Consider the following 26,386-nt stretch of genomic DNA (forward strand, 5'->3'; position numbering starts at 1 on the left):
ACACCTTCTAATTCAAACCCTCTGTCGAGGGAGATGGCGCTTTTTTTGTGATATTTTAATGCACCTTTTCTGCTAGCTATTATGTGAAGTAAGGATATATATCCTTAGTAATTGTGAGATATGTGTTCCTTTTCTAGCAACCAGGAGCTGTTTTCTAGCACACAAAGTGCCTTGGTTTGCACACAGCCATAAAATCAAGGTCTTTCTATTTTCAAGGGTATAGAATAATCTATATCACTATAACTTATTTAATTGCCTTTTTTTAATATTTAATTCCTAGGGTCTCCGTGTTTACATGTTCTATGGTCACCTGCATTCCTGTAATCATGCTACATTCAACATGAAGGTAAGTTCTCCGTGATGACTTTTTAATCATCATGTTCCTTGCTCCAGTAAATACTGTCATGCACTTTGGTGAAATAGGTACCTCTGCAACTGAATTCAGTATTAGTAATGACTTCCAGAGAAGTTCAGTGTGGCACACATCTGCCAGCCAGTGCAAAGTCCCACAGACTGTTATAATAAAGCTACCCCCTCCTTGCACCTACCTCCTTTCTCCTTTGATCAGTGCATGATATATCTAAGACATTCTCCTTTCTCATGATCATTTAGTTACTTTACTTAAATGAAGTTTGCTGTTAGTCTTTTTCCTGGATGGTTAATTTTATAGTTGTTGTCTAAAATGCATCATTTTTGTTGGGACTGATGACAGACTGATCTGAATGCCTGTTAAGTTTGCAAGCGAAGTAATTTTTCCAAAATATTTCTTTGAGGTGATATTAAATATTCTGAAATGATCAAAACATTTATGATATATGGTTCCTCTAGCACTCCTGGCCACACTACTCTTTAAAAAACTGGTGTGGAAGTGGTGAGGCATGTGCTGGTTTCTGCTGCCACTTTCACACTCTTCTCTCAGGGACCATCTTTCCTGAAAAATATCTCAATGGTGTTCCTGCTCCCTGTGCTCTCTCTGCCACTCTCTGCTTGCTCTTACAAGCAGAGCAAGGTACTAATTTTCACAGTAGGAGATCCTGAATATTCTCCTCTTGTCCAGTATCATCTACTGCTTTACCAGCTGCTTATGTCAACCATATGTGTCTATAGGGCAAACCCTAGGGGTTGATGTAGCAGAAAGTGTGGGATAAGCTTATGTCAAGGAGGGCAATAGGAATTCCCAAGGCATCTTAATTCTTTCTTGGCTGCATGCGTGTATGTGTATATTTCACAGGCACAACCTGCCTCTCAGTATTTTGAAACACTGTGGTGTAGGACAAATATTGACCAGTAGCAAGAATTATGAGGGAAATACTATAGCAATACTATAGCACTGTCTTTAACGTGAGTATTTACGAAGAGCCTCATGCTCTAATGTGACCTATAATGATTAACAGGAAGCTTAAAGACTGTGTGCTGATAATCTTCCAGATAAGCATGTTATTTTGATAAAGAATATTATAGTTGGCATTAAACTCTAGACTAAAATTATTGGTTGACATTCTCAATGATTGAATTAGTAAAAATGGAAACATCTAGTGCAGCATTGATTAAACTGAGTGAGGAATATAATTTCAGAAGCTGTAATTGCAGTTATATAAATTAACTCTGTATGTACTAGAAAACTACTGAAAAGACTAAGTAGTTGGTCCTGAGTTGTACAAGTTACAGTTGTCACATTGGTTGGCTAGCAAAGCAAGTGCTGTAATTCAGCCAAAGAACTTTCTTACCCTCTAGTGCTTGTCAACTAAGAAATTAAAATATTCCACCCTAAGCAAGCTGATTAAGAGAAAGCTGGGTTAGCTCAGTTGGTTAGAACATGGTGCTAATAACGCCAAGTTCACAGGTTCAATCCCTGCTTACTGCAGGGGGGTTGGGCTCGATGATCTCTCAAGGTCCCTTCCAACCCAAAGCATTCTATGATTCTATGATTCTAAGGTGTTTCGAGTGACAATTTTTTTTGTTAAAAGATGCATGTTTTATGAGGAAAAAAGATTTTTGTAGACACATTAGTATTTTCAACAATATTTTATGGGAAAGATTTTGGAGATTGATCATGAATTGTTTGGACAAAGGTGCAACATCACTTCCAGAGTGGCCAGCAGAAAGCTTAATGGTTAGACCTGGCCAAAGAAGTTTGCAGCCAGGAAAAGATTTGTTCGAAAAGTCTGGTTTCTTAAGTCTGAAATGGCCAAACAGAAGGCTGATTACTGATTTTTTTTTTTTTTTTTTAATATCCTAATGTCACAGGTCTGCAGATCTCATGCTTTGTCAGAAGTCTTGTCTATAGGGTTGGACTCTGTGGGTGTAGTGCTGTAATGTTTGTAATGTTGAAAGATCCTGAGAGAGTCACTCCTTTTTCTGCTCAGGATATAGGTCAGTTTAAGTAGGCTCCTAAGTCACTTCAGTGGGCTTGTGATAGTCATGGCTCAGGCTACTTGGTGCCCAAAGGAGTTTTGAAAGAACATGAAATTCTAATTACACGAAGGCCTGTAGAGAAAATACAGAACAAATTTTCCTGTTAGATCAGAGAGTCATCCAGGCAGTGTGTCCAAAAATTAATGGATATTTTAGGGGAAGAGTATTGTATGAGGAAGAAGGAAAAAAGAATAATACATTTATACAAATTGAATAAATCCTCATTAAACTCTGTGAAACTGATTACATCTGAGTTATTTACTACACCATGCTTCCAAAACTGTAGTTAATAGTTTTTTGCTAAGTGGGCAATGTTTAAAGCCAGAACTCTTAATGGTGTTCAGAGTCCATAATTAGCAATTTTTCTGTGGAACATAACTGCCAGTTTGGCACCTGAAACATGGCCATTTGTTGGAAGCTGCCTTGCTGGGACACGAGCTCTCTGGAGAATCTGGTGGGTAGTCACATCATCCTGATAGATACTCTGCTCTAACTTCTGTAGTTGTGGTATGTCAGGACTTAAAAGATAACACTTTCAGCAGTGTATAAATTCTGCAGTTTTCCTAGTTGGTTCTCTGCCTGCAGAAAGTTTGAGAAAATTTGAGCAAAATGCATACAGCTGCTTTTGAATTGAAGATGTAGAAAAACGCATCTTTCCTCCTAAAAGTTAACATTACCGCCCCTTTTACACCCATGTCCTCATAACACAATTAACTTTGTAGAGAAAAATGTTTCAGATGTTTCTTTTCCACTGAGGGCTAAGCCTTTGCGCAGAAACATGTGTGTGTGCTTGTAAGGGTGTTATTTTAGAGGCTACTGCGTGTGCTCCAATTCTCTTCAAAGAGTCTGAGTGCAGTAAAAGATACATGTGAACATACCTTACCTGTGAAAGCAAAGATACCTGCTCTAGGGAAACCCAAGTGAGACTGTCTGTAAGAGGCAAGGTAATTTCCCCAGTTTCTGAATGTTACTGGGATATGAGGTGACCCCACTTAATTGTTGGATTCCATATGACTTCACAAATATAGGCTTATGGTGGGCAAAAGGTGGCAGAGGGAGCCCCATTGCTACCGAAGTGCCTACATCTGGACGTCAAGGCAGGGGTGTCCAAGTCAGCCCTGGTCTTCTCCCTCTGTCTTGTGGATAACTATGGAGAGGATATTATGCACCTGCATAATTCATGCAAAGATGAAAAATGAAGCCACTAACATTTTTACATTAGTACATGTTTTTGATCAACAACTAGGGGAAAACAATGCCATTTCATACCGTAGAATTCATACAAGGAATGGTGATCTCTTCTTGAACACTGGCATGTAATATAAAATCTAAGTATGGCCTAAATACCATTTGAAATAAGTTTTGCACATACTTTGCACAGCATTTTCCCAGCTTGGCAAATCACCTTTGCTAATGAAGTATAAAGACTATAGATGCTTGGTTGAATCATTATGAATTTAAAGTAGAACAAAATTTGCTCCCTTATGTGTATGTATATATGTGTTTGTGTTCAAATAAGAACATGATTATCATTCACCTGTGTTTGTATCTGCCATGCCGTGTTTGTATGATGTCTGCAGGTTAAGAAATCATTACAAAGGTTACCAAGTTTCCTTAAAACAAGAAAGTATTTTTGGAATTACAGTTTATATTACGAAAACCTAAAAGACTATAAAAAATATGCTTGATAGCAACTGCCCAATTTTATCTCCCAAACCAAAAGGCAAACAGCATTTAGGTCATTCTTCCATTGATTTACTGAAGGACAAATAATGTCAGACAGTTTTTAAACAAAAACAAAATTTGAATTTTGTTTACCTCTTCAGCAGTCCAGTTGGATGTCAGCTACCATTTAGCTGGGCCAATAATATTGATATTTGATGTCAGTTCTTATTCATTACTGCACCCAAATGATGCAAAAGTCAGATCTTTCAGATGTTTCTATGGATGGCCAAATAAAGCCAGGGGTGTCTGACTGCATCTATCAGACACAAACAAGAAAAGAACAGAATACAAAATCAAAAACCTATCTGCTCTTATTGTTATTTATGTATTCAAAGTGTTCACCTCTTTGCATAAACTCAAAGCCAGTTACTTACAAAGGTTACCTAGTAATACCAAACGTGTTCAATTATACATGCAAAAGGGCTAATAGGTTCTTCCTCTAGTTTATTTCTGTCTCCATGCATAAGAAATATAATTACAGAACTGAATTACATTTTAAATACAGATTTTAGTATCATTAGTTAACCATTTTGAGGCTATTGAACGTTGTCAGAAGTAAAAAAATAAATCTGTTCTGTCTCTGTGTTATGGCAAAGAACAAAAACTGCATCAAAATACTCTCACTTGTTGGCAAAAAGCTTTTTCTGGTAATAGTGAAACTCTCAGAAAACTCCTAGAATACACTTCCACATCCATTCTCTGACATATTCATGTTATTCCCTATTTTTGGAAGTCATTTTTCTGGAATGGTCTCTTCCCTTGGCCAGGCATACTGTTTAATCACTTCCCATCATCTCTGATGCTATTGGTATTCACAGACCCCTACACTTAACAAGTATGTGCCTGTTTTACGCATTACATGTAGAACCGATAAGATGTTCTGAAACCACTCTAGAAGAATCGGGTAGATCCATCTTTATTTTGACCAGTTTAAATATTCTTGCTATCCGACTCTGAGATCAGAGTCTTAAACAAGTAAGAATATCCCTAAGAGATATCCTAGAAGTAAAAATATTCCTCCAGCTCTTTCTGTGAGGAAGCTCCAACATCTATGGACTTATCTGACTGTGTTCAGAAGGCCAAGGAAATTCATGATGCATTGGTTTGTATGGGGGTGGCTCTCCCAAGGTGCTGTATTTCTGTGTCCCTGAAAAAAGAGAGAATCTTTTAGCAAAGGTGCTTCAATGGGACTGAAAAAAATTCAGGCCCGATTTTTAAATGTCATGCCTAGTTTGTGTCATTCAGTTTCCCACCACCATTTCTAGTTTCTTATCAGAGATCATTTGCAAAGAAAAATTTAGTAATAGGTGTCATACACCTTGATAAGTCGATGACAGAAAAATCCCTTTTTCTTTCACATATAGCAGATGATGGTGACTGAGAAAACTTCAGTGTTGGTGTTTAAATGCACCAACTGCCCCTAGAGTTTACCTCTGCACTACTAGAACAGGCAAATTGCAGTTCCTTCGCTGTCTTAGTTTGGAAGAAATTTGGCTTCCTGGATTATTTTTGGATCAATTTCCCATTTACAGTTTCTTCTGAAAAAAAAACCCCAAAACTTCTGTTGGTCTTGAAGTTTGTTTAATCAAGGTCCACGTTGCCTTCAGAAACTTGGAGTTAACCAGCCTTTCTATTCTCAACAGTGTAATTTATTTGTTTGAGATTTTAAGCCCAGTCCTGTCAAGATTACTAACTCTGAAAATAATCACAGGTCAAGAAAATTCACCTTCTTTTGTTTTAAGCATTCAACACTTCGTATTATGAGAGGTGAGATTAGCTCATTCTGCCACCAGGGCCTCTCTCCTCCAGCCTCAGGGTTTAGATCTTTCATTTACCACAGGGCTGATTTTTAATTTTTTTTTTAAATCCAGGAATCCCTTCTGGTTCTCTTTGCTGTCACCATGCAGGTACTCTCAGTAAATCACAAAGTATCCTGTAACATTCACCCAAACAAACACACAAAAGCTTAGATTTGATAAGACCTTCTCTTGTTCTTCTTCCTGATGGTAGGGTCTAGGAAAGTATTTCAAACCCATCAAGAAATGGAAAGCAAAGAATCTTACTGTAACATTGATCATTTCTGAGAAAGCCAATGCCTCGTGTTCTCTTTTTTTGCTTTGCCATGGAAAAAAGGAATGTAGTTTTTACCAGTAATGGTATTTGTAGAGACATCACTTCTCTGTCACCAGGCATTACAAGATGGATATCTGCCTGTCTGCGGGTATTACCTTAAGGCCTCATGTTCTGCAAGACGCATTGCATTCCTACCCGGTCAATCTTTTCAAGTCCCCTCTTTGTGGCATGTATTCTTTGCTGGATACCAGTAGTTCTATATGGTCTTGGTGTTGTGAATGCAAGATATACCTCAGGTTAACGTGGTGGCTACCAGTATCTGGACTCTATAATTATTAAGTGAAGTAAGTGAGGGACAGCTGCTCTTCTTGGGAGCAAGCTGTACATACCATGATGGCTGAAAGTTTCTAGTCATGGTCACTGAGACTTCACAGTGCTCCAGCAGTGGACCACATGGAGATGGTGTAAATGAGGAACATCTACACAAGGAAGGCAGGAAGCAAGGCAGGTGCCTGCCATCATACTGTCTCATTCATGCTATGGTTAATGTTCACTTATATTGTTACTAAATGAACAAGACAATTGACCTGCTAACTTCATACTTCACTGCTAAATAAACATACATTTACTCAAATTTCCAACTGTATTTATAGACTACTATTAAATATTCTGTGAATATTTTAAATCTGGAAAATTTTGAATCTTGGAAACTGAATATTTCCTTTTGGAGGTATGCAGTATACCTGGCCCCTTTTAATTGCTTAAATTAATTTTAACTTGTGCTTTAGGATGTCCTGCTGTCCCCCAATACAAGTGGGACATCGTGATGTGTCACTGCGAAGTGCTGCTCTGAGCGAAATGAGAAAGAACGCTGTTTGTTACACAGCCAGACTACAATGCTTCTGAGACATGGAGACAATGTAGACGTAGGCAGAGAAGTTTTGAACCAGCAGTAAATTAAATACTTAACTTTGCTAATTGAAGCTTTTAATCAGATTTTGCTCTCATTTAAATCTTTGCATATGATGAAACTTTGTCTCAACTCTTCATGGTAAAAGTTTGGGGTAATGCATAGACATTTGGATTTTAGACAACTCTGTAAAGCACAAGAACAGAAAACATGGCATCATTTTTAATGAGCTTTAACATAATTTGGTTTTGAGTAACTTTAAAAAACTTGTATGTTTTAGGTCAGATTGGCCCTTAGAAAGAGCCTCAGCAGAAACTGATAAACTGACCATACAGTATTTTCTATGTTTTCAGACTTTGTATTTACAAATATAAACATATTATGTCCATTTGCTTGTAAGTATAACTGAAAGAAAAAAGAGATTATCCCCTCTAATGTGATTTTCTTTGCTTAATTCTGTGTTCTGCAGTGAATGTGACCCTCTCTGTATACAATATATGAAGCAAGTACTGCTTAGCATGCAAAACTGCTAGCAGTGTGGAAAACTTTGCCCTTCTTTCTTAGAGGAGAAGAATTAATTTGTGTATCCTAAGGAATAAGGATTTTTTAAAATTGCATCTCCTAGCCCAGCATGCCAAACTTTCCTGTGGCAGATGTACACTGTGGGTCCAGGCCCCGGCATAATTAATTTTTCATTTTAACAGCTGTTTTTTAAAGGTGTCATTTTGCAAATCAAGCAAAATCAAATATGAAGGTACATCTAGATTCTTTTAAATTCAATTTCCCACCTGCAGTACAGTCAAGCTTGCCTCTCTACATGATATTTCACAGGAAATAATGTTTTAAAATACATGAGAAAGCAGCATACCATCCTACACTCTATCCTGCAACTCTCTCACGTGACAGTCATTTTCTCGATAAATTGTAAGACTTTTATCCGCAGTGCCGTTGTTACCACTGAGTTGTATGGGAATGGTTACAGATGCTAGGCGCTGAGTTGTGAGGCTGGGGCTCCAGGCGTGGCTGCTCACGCTGAATCTGCTCACCTCCAGCTCACCCAGCACTGCCAGTTGGCTGTGGTCAGGGGTGGATGGGGGCTCATGTTACATTAGCCAGGCTACGTGTTGAAATAGATGCTGTCGGTATAGTTTTGCATTGGTTACAAGCAGAGAGGTAACAGCTTTTCCAGCAGAAAGCACGTTTGTGCCAAGTTAAGTCTTCAGAAGGGCTTAAGCAAAATTTGGGTTAGAGAAGTGTGTTTAGTTTAGACCAATGATTTGTGTTTGGTAAGAGGACTCTTGAACTCTTTACCACTTACCAAATCATTGGCAAAGGGAAGCAGAGTGCTTGAAACAGTGCTGTATACGTGGCTGTGTAGTGCATGGCTTTATACAATACAAAGTTAGATTTAAAATTAATTTATGCAAGAGTGAAAGTAGGGCCAAATTTGGAAAGGCTTCTCTGTTATGAAAATGCAATTCATCTGTAGTTGAATACCACTGTTAGCAGGTACATGCATATCAGAATGATTTAATCTGAAAATAATTGAGAATGCACAGCTGAAGTCCATCAGGGATAGGCATGCAGATTATTCTATTTTTATATTTAGCTGGGTTTTTTGTGAGGAAGTTCTTGAAATAATGGGATGAGATTTGTTGAGCTGATCATTCTTTCACCTGAAATACTTTGAAACTTGGAGAAACATTCATACACTTACCAGAGTTCAGAATTAGGCAAGCTTCTGTGAATATGTTTTATATATTGTTGATATTTCTTCTTTATGCATTTAGTTTCCCTTAAAAAAATGCCAAAAGACAAGATAAAGAGCCAAATATTAAGTTGAACTTTTTCATTTTACATGTCCCTTTGATATTTTCTGTTTAAAAAAGCACATGTAGTTTACTGACACTTATTTTCTTTCAGTGACTTAGATGTTCTGCATTTTAAAATGGACACTTTCACATTTCAGCAATAGATCCATTGCCACAAATACTAATTTATGAATTTATGAAAATATGAATTACATCTATATATTAACATTATTGCAATGGATACTACCCAGATTTTTAAAATGTACTTATTTAGACTTTAAGGAACAAAATGACAATAAAATTCTTGTATATGAACATGGCGTACCCTAGGAATTTGTTATGCATATTGCTCTCAGGAGTGTCTAATCGGGTAATGGTGGCACCTAACTTCACTTTAGTCGTAGTATCTCTCAAAATACTGAGAAAGGCCAGTAATGGTAATTATCATTCATCTATTCCTCTCACTGTACAGCTCCCAGAATTCAAAGGCACTTCTTTGATGGTTAGAAAGGAAAACCAAAACTGATTACTTTAATCCTTTCTGCAAAAGATATTGCTCTTTTTGCAGTGCTGTTTCAAGTGCAATGTCAACTATGGCTAGCAGTAACTCTGCAGGGAGTGCAGTGATCTTGGGTTTCATATGTAAATTTATGCAAAGGGCTTCTGCAAGCATAGCATGTGTTGTTCTCCTCAAACACCACAAGGCACTTCATGCTACTTGATGTGGCAAAGGGAAGAGAGATTCCCTCTGTTTCACACAGCAAGAGGAAAGCCTGCAGAGTGCATGTAAACAAACAAAAGACCCATGATCCCTCATTATTTTTGAAAGTCAGTAGAACTGGAAATTCTGCTGCAGCAAAGTTCTGCCATTTCCATTGCTTATTTTTAATGGAGCTCCTCCTTTGGAGGACACAAGGGGTGTTCTTTATGAGTCTCCATCTGCTGTGAAAGGATAAAATTAATAACCTAGAAATAATATCATTTTAGGATATTCTTCATCTTGATTAAAATTGTCACTGAGAAAATGAGGATAAGAAATAAAAAAAAAATCTAACTTGATATCTTTAAGCGTCTTAGTATGTGAAGGCCCACATACCTGTTCATTTATCAGCACAGACATCTCGTCCACATCTTTTTCCTCTTCCTGACACATTTGTTTCTCCTCCGCTTTCTAATAGCGGTAGACTTTTGGTCACTGATTACATTAAAGAGGCATCTATGTGTCTCTACCATTCTGTAATAAATTTCCCTTCTGCTCAAAACCTCTCTTGAGGACCGTCTGGTTGTTCCCTTTGCTCTGTTTGGTTGTTTGTATTAACAGCACTCACTCCTCCGTCAGCGCTTTTCCATGTGCCTCTCTCTCCTTTGCATTTCCCACCAGGAGTTGCTGTCTCCAGCTGCACGCTTCTGCGTACCTGCAGACACTCCTCATGTTATAGCTGAAGCTGGTTAGGTCCCAGAACGTACCAGCAGTAATTGCAAAGTATTTAATCTTGGACCATAATTTAGAGCGGTTAATTTGAAGAACCCTACATTTTTACAGCACTTCTGATGAGCTGACATTCTTTCACTTTCTTTACAGTATGTGATCAGTATGTCTGTGTTACGGACTGCAGCATCATGTGAATGAGTAAAGTGTTGACACAGAATTCCCCTATTAATTTTGTAAAGCATATTTTGACTTACCACATTCATTATGGACCCCAGTTGCTGGGCCACCTGAAGGAAAAAGAGCCAGCAAAAGAATTGGAGCTGGGAATAGGCATGATCCCTGCTTCCCACAGGCATAAAACTTCAGTTATCCTGAGGCGTCTCCTTTGAGCTAGTGGGATAGGTGCTGATATTGCCGTGTAAGTGAGATTAAGAGAGAGCTTGGAAAAGATTCTTGTAGTTTTGAATCCATAATGTTTTGTAATAATATATACTATATTGTCTGTTTGTTCAAATGCTCACAGTGGACATGAGCTGGATTAGAGGAGGAGGATGCTCTCAAAACCTGCACATTGAACCATAATATCAAGGGATTACAATAGATCAGTAATGACAATAGGTATGGCAAAAATAGTCAAATTCTTACAGCAAGTTGTACCAGTTCTACACAGTGCACAATTAGGAGTTGTTCACTGACAACTGCTAATAAAGTTGGAGGGTTCTTCTGTAGGAACCAACGGTAAAGCTCTGAGAGACGATTCTTTCTGCATCAATATCTTGGATTCACCTCACCTCCAGAAGAGCTGGTGTCTCACCAGTCTGTGTCTATTCAGAGCTGTAAAAAATGTCACAGGGTGTGACAATCGGAGCCCGGTTGCTTGAGCTCTAGGTTTTTAGTTGCTTTGAAACGTAAATGGTCCTTTGTCACTTTGACCGTGATGCAGAAGTCGAAACTATAAAATGAAAAAGCTAGTAAAAAAGCAGATGGGAAAACACTGGTGCTGCCTGTAAATAACCCTTAATCACTCCTTTCCCCTCACTCTTGATGAAAATAATTATTAAAAATAGACCACTACACTTTCAAAGTGGTACTCAGTGGAGCTCCATATCTTTGCTGGGCTAAGTAATTCCATGTCTTTCTAAGAAGATGCTACTTTCATTTGGAACTGGGATGATTTTAAGCCTGATATTTCAAAAATGGGTGGTGATTGATTAGTCGTCAGTCTAATAATGGACTACATCTGCATTTTTTTCCTCTATCATATTTTACATAATTCATTTGGCTTAATTGGACATTAAAGTCTTTTCCCCTGTAATGACTACACCCCTACTTGGATTCTCTTGAGATCCCTCTGCCCTTGCTCGCTGCTGCTCAGAAAGCCCAATTCCACCCCATGGGATGGAGAGGCACATGAATGGGACTCTGTCTGCCATGCATGCCCCCTGTTATTTTTTTCTGAGTGTAGTTAGTTTTTGCATTACAACAAGGCCTGAGGTAATAACTCTCATCAGGTTTCTGATGTGCTTCATGCTGTAAATGTGGGAGGTAATGATTCCTTCTCTTAAAAATATTCACTTTAACGCATTTAAAATGGTGGTAGAGTTGAATGACTTAGGATGTGTCCCACAGGGAGCATCTTAGAAATGCAGATTATTCGAGTCTGTCTCAGTTTGAGGTAGCTGAAGCTATTCCTCATGTGGCCACTTTGTCTACTAGCACTTAATGGCAAGGAGTTTCTACCACACTTTATGTACACAGAACAAATTCCTTTTACTTAGTTCAGAGAATGGTAACAAGCTCATCAGCCCTTTGTTATGCCAGAGGTCAACCCGATTCCCAATAGTAATGGAAAAGGAAAATAGTTATCAAGCTTCTTTCTAGTTAGCAAGGGGACTAGAGCTTGAATCTGTTTCCATGGAGGTTGATGAAAATCTTAGTCTAGCCATCATAAGAGTCCCTTAAAATACACTTCATACAGCTACATCTGTTTTGAAAACAAAGGAGTTGCAAATCAGTAAACTTGACTGATTCGACTATGAACTTGTCATAGTGAAAATGACTTGCCTGTTCACTATTTTGCCTTTTTAAAAATATTTGCAAAAGGTCATGAAACAACTGCTGACCTGCCTTCAGAATTAAACTTTGAAGAGGATACTCCTGGGAGGAGTTTATCACAGTCTAAATTAGATAAAGCCACTTGTTGCAGTTCATATATTATCGATCTTTCAGCAATAAATCCAGAGGTGTGTTCATAAGCAAGAGACATAATTATTCAGATTTTTATCCTTATCACTAGTGTGAAAGAGCAATTTTCAGCAAATATTTGCCTAAAGTGTACCTAGTGATTAGTCCCATTGTTAATCATTATTAATATGCACAAGGAAAAAATGTATATTTAAAAAAAAAGGAAAGAAGGAAACTGATTTGTAAAACTTCCTGGAAAGGATATAAATCTGTTAATTCCTGATGTTATAATTATTTGTGTTACAATGGTTTGCAAGTGCCAATTGAGATTGGGTTTATGTTGTATATGGGGCTGAGCATACCCATTTTAATGGGAGATCTTCCATAATATAAAGATGTTCATTAAGCTGGCAGGGAAGGTAAAGAGTTGGGAGTGGAACTGTAAAGGCAGTTAAAGGACTTGCAGAGTCCTTTAAGTGGAGCCTGGAACAGAACCAGTCTTTGAATCCAAACTAATTGAATCCTTGCATAAATTTTTTAATTACTTCAGCATGCACACACAAAAAAGTACCAACTTGATTATATAGAATAGGAAGCAAGTCTTACCAGTTTTATGAATCATTCTACATGTTCTTTGATTAGAAGAAGCAATAGAACTGAGCTGTGGCTGCTGCAGCATAAAATGTAGTGTAAATGAAAATCAGTACTACTGAAATCTGCCTTTGCACATTTTCTCCTTGGATCTCATTGTCTCCTCCTTTTACATGTAGGAAAATTGGTCAAGCCCTGGTGGTCCAGCTTGCTGTTCAGTAAAATATGTCATCAAAAACACATCATAAAAAAAGACTTTAGTGTGGCAAGAAACAAAAAGAAGAAACCAAAGAGCAGGGCAGAGGGCTCTTCCATGAATAACTAAAATAATAACTGTAAAAGGAATAAAAAAGCCAAAAGCTCATAGGAGAACTCAAAGTGATTTCGCTTTAAAGCTTCTGAAAATGGCCCATGGCCAGAGGCAAATGAGTTCGTTTAACATATGACTTATCCCTTTCTTTTTCTTTGAATGGCATGTAGCTTCAAATTATCTTTCAGCTTGATTAAATTCCTGGTTTATTTCTTCCTATTGAAAAGCTGTTATCCCACATCTCCAGCTCACTTGATTTAGCAAAGGTATGTACTAGAGAGGACATCAAGCAAAGAAGTGGTGAAATGTTATAACTGGCTCATTAACAAAATCCTTTTGGTATGTTTTTAGTGTAGCAGCTGCCTAGGTATCAGTAATAATTAATGCATTTAATAAGTCATCTGTGGACAGAGTATGCCAAGGCTGACAAAATACCTGTTAGCATGTGTTGATGTGTTACTGTCAGAACCCTGTGTTTCTTAGTTCTGTTTGCAGATTAAGTCTACTGCCTTCTCATGGAAATCAGGCAAAATATGTTACTGGGTGTTGCATTTTATGCATGGTTTTTTTATACCAGGCATCTGGGAGGAAATTGATAAAAAATCTGCAGACTTTTGACAGCAAGTATTGGTTGATCTTGCTACTAAGATAGATTGTAAACCCTTTGGAGCAGGACCACCTTCTCTAGGTTGTTTACACAGCACCTAGCACAGTGGGGTGGTGCTCCCAGACCAGGTTTCTGCAGCACTGCTTCTGTCCAAATAGTATCTGCAAGGATCAGGGGGGCTTGTCCTTTCTGATGTGGCCACAAACCACCTCGTGAAAGAGAGCTTAAATAATAAGTTAGGGTGGTTCAGTGTATCTGGTACCTACTAATGATTTGACTGTGTAAATTTCAGTGGGGTGGGGGGAGATTTGCTTACCCGTTGTATTTCTTAGGCATCTGCAGTAAAAATGGGAGAAAATAAATGTGGCAGAGAATAGGATGGCAAGATTGAAAGAGGATGGCCGACTACTGTAGCAAAATTAATTCATAGGAGGAAAAACCTGCAGCAAAAGTAGATCAGATTTTCCTCATAATTATGCAATTGGTAACGATCCCTTAATCAGGGCCAGTGGGGAGGTCAAAGTCAGCTCTACAGTTGATGTCACTTTGGGGCAGGGACTGTATCTGATCAATGTTTGCATAATATCTATTTCAGTGAAGCATTCTTGGTGCTATTGTGATCTATTAGCTGGACCATGCTGTTACTTAAGAGAGAAATGTCATATTGAAAATCCATGGACACAACTGTTGATGACCTAAGAAGGAGTCACAGAGCACCCACTGGAGTGTCTTCTGTAACTACACGGAGTGGGTTAAGTGCAGTCTTACCCAGATGGACTGTCCATTGATCTGGTTCAAAATTGCTGAGTTACCAAAGTTGTAATTAAGGAACATTTATTGAAGTGAACTGAAATATATTGGACATATACAAAATAAGTTTGAAGACAGGCATATTCTAAACCAAAACAAAACCACCACCACCACCACCACCCCACCCCACCCCCCGAAATGCTATTATTTACTAAAATGCCTCTATGCATGGAAAAAAATCAGAAGTGAAATGCAAGAATATGTCAAAGTCATATTAGGGGTTATGAAATAATGGGTATAAGGGTTATCAGTGATTTCCTGAGTGGACTGTTGATAATGTTGGACATAATCTTTGCAGAAGAAAGTGAAAAGAGGGAGGATCGTGAAGTGTGCAGAGCTGGTCCAGAATTCGACTACTTACACTGAGGAATAGAGGGATCTTTCTGCATGTACATACTCAGTTCCTCTTCCCTTTACTGGTGTGATAGACAACGACCTAAGGAAAGGAGATGTCCCACTTGATCATGTGTGTCCCACCCTACCACTTCGTAGTTGCTGCCAAGAGCCAGCTTCACCGAAACCTCTGCTCAGCTGAGATATGCATCTTTAACCTCTCTGAAGGTCAGGTTACAGGAATCTCAGAATGGGCTTCCAAAACTGGTGAACACTTTTGCAAGAGTTGCTTTATAAAAATCAGTGATGGGTACATCCATAGTTAATCCAGACTCCATGCTATCTGCAAATGGGGAGGAGAGAAGAAAGAACTTCAGCTGTTTACCCCAGAAAATAATGTCCAAGGGGGGATATGAATGACGTGAAATGCACCAGGGACAGGGAAGAAGGGAGGAGTATTTCTGCAAAAAAACCCCTTGTATTTAACCTAAAGGATATAGATTGCATATGAACAAGTACTTTTAAACTCTCGCTTTATACTTATGTGCTGAAAGATTTATAAATGCAACAACAGGCAGGTTCTAGATCATCAGCAGAGTGTGGATGGGGGAACTGCTGCTCATCTGGAATCAGTACTTTTATCAAGGCAAGCGTATGAAAGCATTGCTTGTAATAGTAGGAGACTGGATTTGACCACTCTTCCAGTCTCATATCCATGATGATGCTTTCTTTTTCCCATTCAAAATTTGCATTATTGAGATCCAGTTCAAGCCATGCCACAATCTGGAGTGTAGCTGTTGTATTTGGGGGTTTTTGTTATTTGTTTCCCAAATGGCCTGCTTGACCTCGTCATTTGTATAGGCTGAACTTCATGAAAGGAGCCAGATTAAATGAAAGAGAATTAGGTTGGTACAGCTGGCAAGATAGTTAAACAAATAGCTTTTCCGTAATGCTCAGCACCACTATGTTGAGGTGTGATGTAGCTGCAGTTACTGAGCTTTTTGGCAAAACAGCGAGTGCTGAGAGCTTACACAGTGCCAGCTGAATTCTCCAAGCAATGATTACTTTGTTTCTTGGTGTTACTCTGTATTAGTCCCTGTTACAAGCTAGAATAGAGTTTTGACATTTTAAATCTCCTCCAAATGAACCTAAAGATTTCATTATACTTACACCATGATACTGTTTCGCAGGCCATTACTTTCTACTTGAGAAGGCAATGGATATTTTCAGATCTTAATTCCTCTATTTGCTAGATAACTCCACACATTTTCTTGCAGGTATTATTTATGTGAGACACACACATTCCTTGCAGGTATTATTTACGTGAGAGATGTAAAAATTAACGGAATATAAAAAAAGTCATGGATGCAGAATCTGACCCATGTTTTACCTGATTCTCTGTTCCATACCATTGTGATTCTCCTTCAAAATCTAATCTTACACTCTTGCATAAATTGGAAAAGACATTGACTTTGATAACTCTGAGTGCACACCAGCTGAGCTGGTTTGGGGATTTTGAATCTTTGTTTTGGAGGTTAAAATGAAAAGTAACTGTTTCTGCATTAGTAGCTAGGGGTTTCTTTCTGTTATCATGGCAGGAATTGGCTAAAGTTATGTTTGGACATCCTTTACCCTGCCACCTTTGATTTTTGCATTTGTTCACATGCTACATATGCAAAAAACTTCTGCCACTTTTCTAGTTGGTATTTTTTTTTAAATTAACATTGAAGAGTGGCATGGGTGACATGGTCCTGCTATCTTTCCTTTCATAGATAGTCCCTGCATGCTTCTGACTCACTGAAATGATTGAGATTGTCCTTAGCATGGCTATTAGTGAAGGTACAGCAATGAAGGAGTATATGTTCTACTCTAATCTTACACTTCACACTGAAAACATGAACAGACAAATTAAAAATCAGGGCTAAAGGGCCATTCCTGTGTCTCCGTGAGAAGAAAAGGTGTAATCACAAGCTATGTTCTTAGCGGACACTGGTATCAGAATACAAAATAACCTCTTTTCTCTTTTTTACTTACAGTTTCTCCTCAACTGTTCTCTTTAAAAGTCCTATTGTATTGTTGCTATTCAAGTCAACGCAGTTGTTAAGAGGCTGTGATAACCTCACATATAATAACTTACACTTATTTAAACATGTACAGTTCCTATGTCTGACATCAATGGGTATCCAGCCCTGTGTCACATGCTTTCTTCTTTGCAAAAGTACAGAAGCCTTTATTTTGTTTCCAACATTGACAGGGTGATACGATTGCTTCCTGTGACTCCTCTGGTGTGATGAAACTCCGGGACATTCAGAAGTTGGTCCCCATTTTATTCATAGATGTAGGCCCACATCCTGCCAACCAGGTCGTCTTTGATAGCTCTGGTAGGATTCTAAAATGACTTGTTCTATCTAAGATGTGTTTTATTTTGAAATCTCTCTAATCTCTCTCTGGTTCTTAAGCCAGATAGCATGTGTAAAAGAGTGTAGATGTGTTAATTTTAAAGAAAAGATGCCTGATTGTACCAATGATCAATACACTTGTTTCCTATCGACTAGATTGGCAAATTGGACTAATGATCCATTTATATAAAATGAAAAATGTGCAATAACAAAAAGTGCAATTAATTACCAAAATATTACATAAAATACAGAAATTATCATTGGGCATAAAAAACTTAGCAAGATTACCTGTGTTCTAGTGATGTTTATTCTCCATTACTGTTCGTTCTTTTACTTGCTAATTCTATGGTTGCATTTCATAGCCAATCTTACTAAGTCGCATTATAATTGCCTCAGAACTCCATTGTGTTGACAGGACTGCTTACTATGCACAAAGAATTGAAGTAACCAGTTATTTTTTATCATCAACCATGTATTACCATGTCAGCAATATTGTGAGTGAACATGCATTTTCATTTGAAGAGGGGCTGTTTTAAAACATTTTTTTGTTTATTTTAAAACCAGTATTAATCTTCAATTCCAAAGCACAGACAAGCATTCATGTTGCAGCACAGAATTAGATCCTAGCTTAGGAAATCTTTCTTACTTAAAGGTAGTACAATATGATATGATATAATACAGTAATATAAAATGTAATATATATAGGTATATTGAAAAACATGTATGCATTTGCATTTTATGTTATATGTATAAAGTATAATGCTTCAATAGAATATGAGAGATAATTAAGGAATCATTTAAACAAAAATAATAGCATGACATTTTGTCATAATGACCCGCATACTGTGGAACACATAATATCAATATATCAAGTCACTTGGCAGAGAACTTTGCCGTCAAATTCTATATTATTTGTGTAGTGATTTCACAGATCTCTCTGCTGTACCATTAAACAAGGCATTTTCATTTCCAAGGGAAAAAAATGCATTGACAGTCTCCATTTCTTACACTTTCCCAAAGACAAATTTAACCACTATTCTATTAATGTGCATAATTTGGAATAAGAGCTCATTTTTTTCTTCAGGAGGATCTGAAGTAGTTTTGCATTTTTGTTTCTGAAGTATAATGTTGAGTCATTTGCAAAGGAATCACATCCCTGAAAAATGCAGTAGCAAAATTTCTAGCCAGATGGGAACGTTCCAGTAGAAAGGCTATCAGCTCCAGGTGATCTAAATGGGCAAATTTTTCCATCATTTGGATAAAATCCAAAATTTTCTCTGCAGGAGTAACCACACAACAGAGATATCAAATTGGGATGGATGATCACAATGAGGCGTAATGCAACAGGATGCAATGGCACCTAGCTAAAGATAGGAAAATATCTAGCTAAAAGAGACTATTGCAATTCCTGTTTGAAGAGAGAGAGTGCCTATGTCACCTAACTGGGGACAGACGGCCAGGCATGCTGGGCACCATCCACACACACAGAGACTGAAAAGGCAATGCCTATTCTGAAACGGTACCTTGTAGAGATACAAGTGCACTAATATCTGTTTGTTATGGAGCAGTATTTAATTTATTTGATGAGTGGCCTGGAAGGAATGCATTTTATGCACTGCATCCGGGGGAGTGGTGCTGTATTGTTTAGCAAACCTGGCCTTGCTTGGGTGCAGCTCGTTAGGCTACTGTTAACAATGCAGCGTGGGGCCCAGTCTGCTGCAAATATCTCTGGGACCCTGGGTTTGTGGATGTTTAACTCATGCTGACACCATGTTGTCATAGCTTTTTTTTGCTAATACCAGAGTTGCCAAGCTAGCTAAACCAGAGTTAGCCTAAGTAATCCTAAAATGGCCCTTGATACATCAATGAGAGAGGCTGAATGATGTGCTTGTCTGCAACAGCAGAGGGCTAGATAAAATGAACCAGCAGGTTCCTGCATTGTTTGTCTAAACAGTAATTATTTTTTAACAATGTATTCATGGATTTGGTCAATCTAAACTATTCACTCAGTCATTTGAGTGGAGTTAACTAAAAATAATAATGTTGTTGAAATAAGTCAAACAGCCAGAATACTCAAAAAACAAAATAAATGGTGATGGGAGAATATATCCTATGTTTAACTAACAGCCTGTTGGGCATGGGACATCTGTCTCATTTGGGACCTCTCTCTGTGGAGAAGGTTGGGTGGATTTTTCTGACCTTATCAAAGTGTGGCTTAATTTCCAGATGTATCCCTCAGCCTCTCCTGGTGATGTTATACCACCTAGCGTAAAATACTTGACTGCAGTAATAGTCATAGACACAGGAAACAAATTGTTCAGTGTCTTACAGGTGGATTTAATTACTAGGTTAGAGAGCCATGGTTGAACAGGTTTTTTCTTCTGCCCAGTAGTTATTTAAATTATAGCTAATAATGATAGAAGAGGTTTATGAAAAGTTTGGCAGTATCAGCAAACAAGATTGTGGTCAGAGATAATACGGCCCCAACTAATGGAAGATTTTTGTTTGGTTTTCCTCTGTATTGTTTTCAAGTGATTATCGTTGCAAATGCAATGTAGACAAAAACATCTTTCCCTTTGTTTTAAAGTGGTGCTATCTTTTATTGGAGTGACTTGCACTGGATGGGAGTTGCTTAACAAAGAGCTAGTACCAAGAATGAGTTTGTAAGTTACTGGAATTCTCCCGATGGCATTGCTGCAGATGGTTCTTGCTAACTCTAGTGATCCGAATGCTATTCAAGGCATAAATGCTTGACCATAAAGCCATTTGCTGCTTTATCAGAGCCACACTCAGATCTTAAATAAGTTAATGACAAAAGTTGCATATAAATCTTTCTGCTTTAGCTACACTCTGCCTTAGCTTTTCTTTAACTCAGCTTAGAGGTAGACTTTTCGATACTTGTCAATGAGGATAAATTAATTACATGATTAATTACGATTGCACTTTATGTGGATTTTTCTTCTTTCCCCAAGTTTTCTGAAAATAGCTCATGGTCTTGCAATGAGAGGTGGTGATGGAGCTGGCCAGGACTCAGCCCACTGGGGGCAGTGATCTTCAATATTATGCTTAATATCAGAAATACAAAGGAACACGTCCTTTGAATTCTATGTGCTGTAAATGGTCTCAGAGAGGGGACCAGTTATGGTTACTGAGCAAGATGGACCACAATGTAACTGATTTTGAAACTAAATTCATGTTTATTTTTTCATATGCAAGTTAACCAGCATCTCCATGTCCTTATGCTCTTGTGTAGCATTCATGAATCCCTTAAACACCCTCTTGTGATCACCTTTTGTGTTTCCAGTTGCTGTTCAGAAAACATACTTAATAGGATTAATCACAACACAATGTTGCATATGTAAGAGTTAGAGAAGCTGTAGAGAAGCTGTAGAGGATTCTAGTTTATATGCTAACATATATATAAATAATAATATTATCATATTAATAATAATTATATATATTTATATATAATATATATTAATAATATATTATATATTAATAATAATATTATCATAACATATTAAAACAAACAAACCGCACTACAACAGCAACAGTCCAAAATCAATAGCAGTTACAAAGGCAAAAAATATTTGGAAAAATACAGTGCTGTATTTTGAGATCTGGGGATACAATGAGGTGTTACCATTTAACCTGGTTCCATCCCAGCTGGGGCAGTGTTGTTCTCAGGGTCAAAGAGGTGTGAAAGGTATGTGATTCTTCTGCCAGAACATGAATAAATAGCCTTACAATGCCTCTGAACACCTCAAAGGGCAATATGTACCTATTTCATTTAGAGGGAGAGTATATTAAAAGAATATAAAAGTTGTAAATTAATGTGAAAGTTGGGAAATGCCAGGAGCAAGATTACTTTGTGATGGAAGTGGTTTATTTGAGGAGACAGGATTCTGTGGGTGCAGGAGACTTGTTTTAGGGAAGTGGCTGTTGAACAAACGGTACCACTTTCAACCACGGTGGGGTCAGGGTAACTGCTCAGCTATTTAAAAGCAATAATTTGCATTTAATTTGCTTAATTACAGTATCACATGACATTACATAAGATCATTTACATGACACAGCCATTAATCCAATGGGTGAATTGTTTGCCACTCAGTCTTGAGTTGTTTTTTGGTGTTAGATAGTGATCTAAAGAATTTGTGTCTCTATATTATCCACCCTTTACTGAATACAGAGTTATATTGATGGGATTTTCTGGGATGCCATTACTGAAGCATCGTCAATATTTGCACTAGACTTTATTTTGGCTATTCCTGATAATATTAAAGCCACAGGCGATCTGCGCAGGCCTCATGAGGGATGAAGGCTCAGAGATTAAACCTCAGATTGTTAGAATTTCTGCAGGTATTGAGTCTTCAGGTAAAGTCCCAGAATTACAGTTTTTGGATTCCCTATCTGGTAACAAGTCCTATGCTGAGAACAGAGCTGGCAGAAACAATCCTTGTAAATTGAGGGAAAAAAGTTGAGAAGCATAAAATATGTTTCTGCATTTATATGTGTCTAATTGAGTGTATGTTCTATTTCTCAAAAGAAACATAAAAAATACTGAACTATTATATGGCAGTCTCATTTATTCAGAGGTTTGATCTTGCACTGAGGTGTCCACTCAATTTTCTCACTGATTTCCTCAATTTTGGTTGGTATATTGGCTGCAAAGACACGCTGGTATTAAGGTGCCAGGTGTCTGTCTTTTCTCTTTTTTTCCTTCTTTCCTTCACATTTTTTGTTAAATCATACCACTTAAGTGGCACTGAGTAGATAAAGCTGCATCTTGGCAGGGTGGAGGATTTTCCTAGGGTGGAAGAATCTCTCCTTTGCTAGGAAGCTGTATAGTGGATTTTGCAATTGGCAGCTGGATGCAGGGAATGCACCCACACCTCTCGGATCTTAGGAGGGGACTGTGTCCAGGTATCAAGAGAACCAGAGCAGGACAAGATCTTGACCCTTTATCTCACTTTTTTTGCAGTTTCTGAATATTTATATTTATCTCCCTCTTGCTTACAGTTAAAGTCATGCTTGATGGGAGAAAAATCCTCTAGTGCAGAATTTACCACAGTAATCTTTTTAGTGGCATCTGATTTTGTCCATATAGTGCAATTATGTGCTGACATTAATGTGTGTTTTTCCCTATGACCTCCATTTCTGACTAAAAAGCTTTTTTCATTACAGCACTTTATTGCTCTGTGTTCTTTAATCTCCAAGGCAGATTACTTGATAACATCAATTGATTCCTTAGGGTGTTTTTCCCCTTGTGGTTCAATGCCTGAGTCACTACCTCAATTCTGACTATGTATACGCTGTCACAGGCAATACAGTCTCGACTGAGGAAATTTTTACTTAATTTAAATTGTGGCCAATTAATGCAAACTTCTGATCACTGATTCTGGGTATTGAGAAAAAAGAAAACATGAAGAATTAAACAAGCGCTTAAGTAAATGCTTTTCCTCCCCCTTTCCCAGTCTCAGGGACTTTCCCAGTCCCAGCTTAAGCCAAACATCTCTTCTCCCCCCTTTCTAGTCTCTGCTTGCCTTGTTTTTGCTGAGGGCTGTGCTCCATCATCCCAGTTCCTTTGGTGCAGCAACGGGTGATATGGGAGGTTGGGGTGGTGTGTGTAATGGCTTCTGTCTGCCTCTCCTCCGTGCTCCTTGCTGCTCTTCCTCCATTGCTCCAGGCTGTCGCTGCTTCACTGTAGGTCACCCACAGGCCACAGGTGTCCCTACCCTGATGTGGGTGTATATCTATGCATGGACTGATGGGGCACTTATGTAAATTAATTGGGGGCTTATGTGTAAATTAATTGGGTGTCAGTGCGTAAACTGATTGGGCACACATGCGTAAACTGATGGGGCATTCATGCATGAGATAATTGAGCACTCATGTGTGAACTAATTGGGTGCTTGAGCGTGCATTAATTGGGCTCTCATGCATGAATATAGTAAACTCCGCAAATTGATGCCAAATATGCAAAGAAAGCATGATATATAGATAGATTAAGATAGATATAGGTATAGTTCTTTGGATTTGTCCTGGCACTTGCTGTTTTACACAGAGCTCAGACAACTCCCGATTCTGGTTATTAATCAGTTTGGACTTGCTACAGTGCTATAGCTCCACCTAACAGAGCGTCAAGGTGATCAAGCTATGTTTTTAGAACATATCTTTCCAATTCCTTTGAAACATTTGCTCTTTACTTAGAAAATTGAGACTAGTTCGTCCTTATTTTGCTGCCTGCTTTGCTTCTCATTCAGGCTTTTCTCAAGTCTATTCATAAAGCATAGGCTACAATCTTGTACGTCACTCATTCCTCTCCTTTTCCTCATCATGAATTGTTTAATGTCTGTCCCATCAGAACCGTTTTCTTCACTATGAGTTCAGCACTGCAAAATCTGTGTGTTTTCACTGCATCCTTACACACCCTTTTCTATACAAACTAAGGATTCACGTGTTCTGTTTCTTTTAAATATAATTGATCCACATTCTTACAAGTTTTGCTTGATAAGCACAAATGCAGCCACCTGCATCTCTTAGTTCTCCATTCTTTATTTGGTGATCAGCATTTTTCGTTTGTCTTCACTTTCTTGGCTTCAGCTCATCTCCAAGTGCTGTGTCAGTGCTCTGTGTCTGAGCACTGTTCTCGAGCATGCCTCCTCTGCCAGGCCAGCGCAGGGGATGCTTCTGCAGAAACTGGGCCAAGTAGCAATCAGTCACAAAAAACTCTTCTTACTTCCTTCCAAAATGGGATAGGGCTAAACGCCAAAGTCAGGCCTTTTACTTTACACTGGCAAGTTGCAAGCAGTGCTGGGTCTCCATTTCTCCTTTGTCTGGTCCATCTCTCTCTTTTTCTCGTTACTCCAAACTTGAGTATCCCCTTATAAAACTTTTCATAACAAAAGAACCATCAATCAACAATCAGACAAGGATTACAGGGAGAATGAAAGACACTTTTAAAGTCTGTGATATGTCTTTGGTCCATGTCTGAATGTGCATCCCTACTTTAAACTGATCTGTGGGAAATAAACTTTCAGGTCCACCATTTGTTGACCAAGCTGTTTTTATACAAGCAAAAGATTTTCAAAAATTGTACTTTGGATAGAGGGAGTGGTGGTGGCCTGGTTCACTTCACCCACACTAGTAGAAAGGTTTTGTGCTTTGTCCTTCAAGCTGAAATCCCTGCTTTGGCAGAGCTTTGCAATAAGCAAATGCTGTTGCCCCAACTGTGTGCTCTTAGACAATGCACCAATATTGATGTTTTGACCCTAGGTAGCCTGCCCAGCCTGCGTGTTTGAGCTGATGAATCCATTAGTGCATTCCCTGGAGAGATTCCTGTGTGGTGTGAGTTGGTTTACACAACCCATGACCTATTTTCTAGTCCTGATCATGGTGCTTAGTCTTGGAAGTCAGACTGGCAACACGTCCATGTCAGCCCTCTTCCTCTGAGGAGTGCTTACAACATCTGTTGACCATCCTTGATTATTCCTATGGTCAGCATGGGAGTAAAAGGATGTGCTGGAAGACTACATTATTCAACAGTAATTCCTTGTCTCATAATTCTCACTTCTCCCCTCAGTGCTGCTGTATTTCATTTCCCTTGGTCTCAACATTTGTTTCCCTGACCATAAAATTCTCTAGTTTGGAGGCAGTAGGTAGATTGGAACTTACACAAATATGAGCTGATTGACAGTTCTTTTTGTCTCCTTGTTTCATGGAGGCATGAAACTATCACTCTGCTTATTTCTGACTGTTGCAGTTTTTCAAAAGGGAAAAAGTTGGCAATGAATTTTTCCCCTTTGTTGATCAGAAGAAGAGTTGTGCCATGCAGTATTTCTGTTGTGTCATGACCATTTTTCAATATGAGCAAACTCCACAATATTTAAATATGTTAGAAAGAAAAGAAAAGGGGTTCTTAAAATATATGACTATTTTCAGTGCACCCATAATTTAAAGTGTATGAAATACTTGTCCTTTGGAAAGGAAAGGGAAAGGAAAAGTGGCTCAGAAACCCCTTATTTTACATTTTTTGCCCAAGTTGCAGGATAGCAGTTTGTCTCTGGCTGTGTTTTCTTTGCTGAGCTAATGAGGGTGGGGACTGTGTACTACTGCAGGCAATTGCTTTGAGCACTGAGCACTTTGAAGAGATTAGCCCCATTGATATTCCCTTCATCTTTGTTAGAGAGGAATGCTTCCTTCCCTCGAGTGCAAGAAGATGGACAGCTATTTAATAGAGCCAGCCTTTTTCAAGTAGACATTGTAGTACTAAATATTCCCGTCTCACTTGCCTTCATATACCCAGCATAAAAACAATGTTCTGGAAGCCAGGGTTGTGCCTCATTAGAGCAATACATTGACCTGTTAGGGTTTTTTTGAGGACCCCAGGTTGAATGGATTATTATCTGACTGGTTAAATGTTATTCTTCAAGGAGAAGCAACAGTTTCAGCTGTTCAGGCAGTCAGCCAAAACATGGTGATGAGCAAATTGTTTGTTCCAAAAATAAATGAAGGGAATGTCCACATGATTTTTGCCATCCTTGTAGTAAACTAACAGAAGCTGAAAATTGGAGCTTTATGCATCCCAAGTGGGGCATAACTGATCAAAATTTTGATTCTCCAGCATCTATCCACAAACTGAATTAAAATGGTTTGCAACAGGTTGGTTTTTTTCTAATCCCATTTAAACTAGGCACGAGTCTTAAAATAATAAGGTATTCAGCATCTCATGTCTAGCATTTACTGCTTTTGTAACTTTACTAGGTCCATGCATTCTCTTTTATATT

The 26,386-nt window shown here is 38.3% G+C and overlaps 1 protein-coding gene across 1 annotated transcript in view; it reads left to right on the forward strand.

Moving 5' to 3' along the window:
* Positions 1-26,386, forward strand: part of SPAG16 (sperm associated antigen 16) — a 432,336-nt gene that overhangs the window by 304,664 nt on the left and 101,286 nt on the right. The window contains 2 exon segments of the mRNA XM_075710523.1: positions 281-346; positions 17,456-17,582. Of these exon segments, the coding sequence (XP_075566638.1) occupies positions 281-346; positions 17,456-17,582 (193 nt within the window).

Source organism: Pelecanus crispus, chromosome 5, assembly GCF_030463565.1.
Source record: "Pelecanus crispus isolate bPelCri1 chromosome 5, bPelCri1.pri, whole genome shotgun sequence".
Lineage (NCBI taxonomy): Eukaryota > Metazoa > Chordata > Aves > Pelecaniformes > Pelecanidae > Pelecanus > Pelecanus crispus.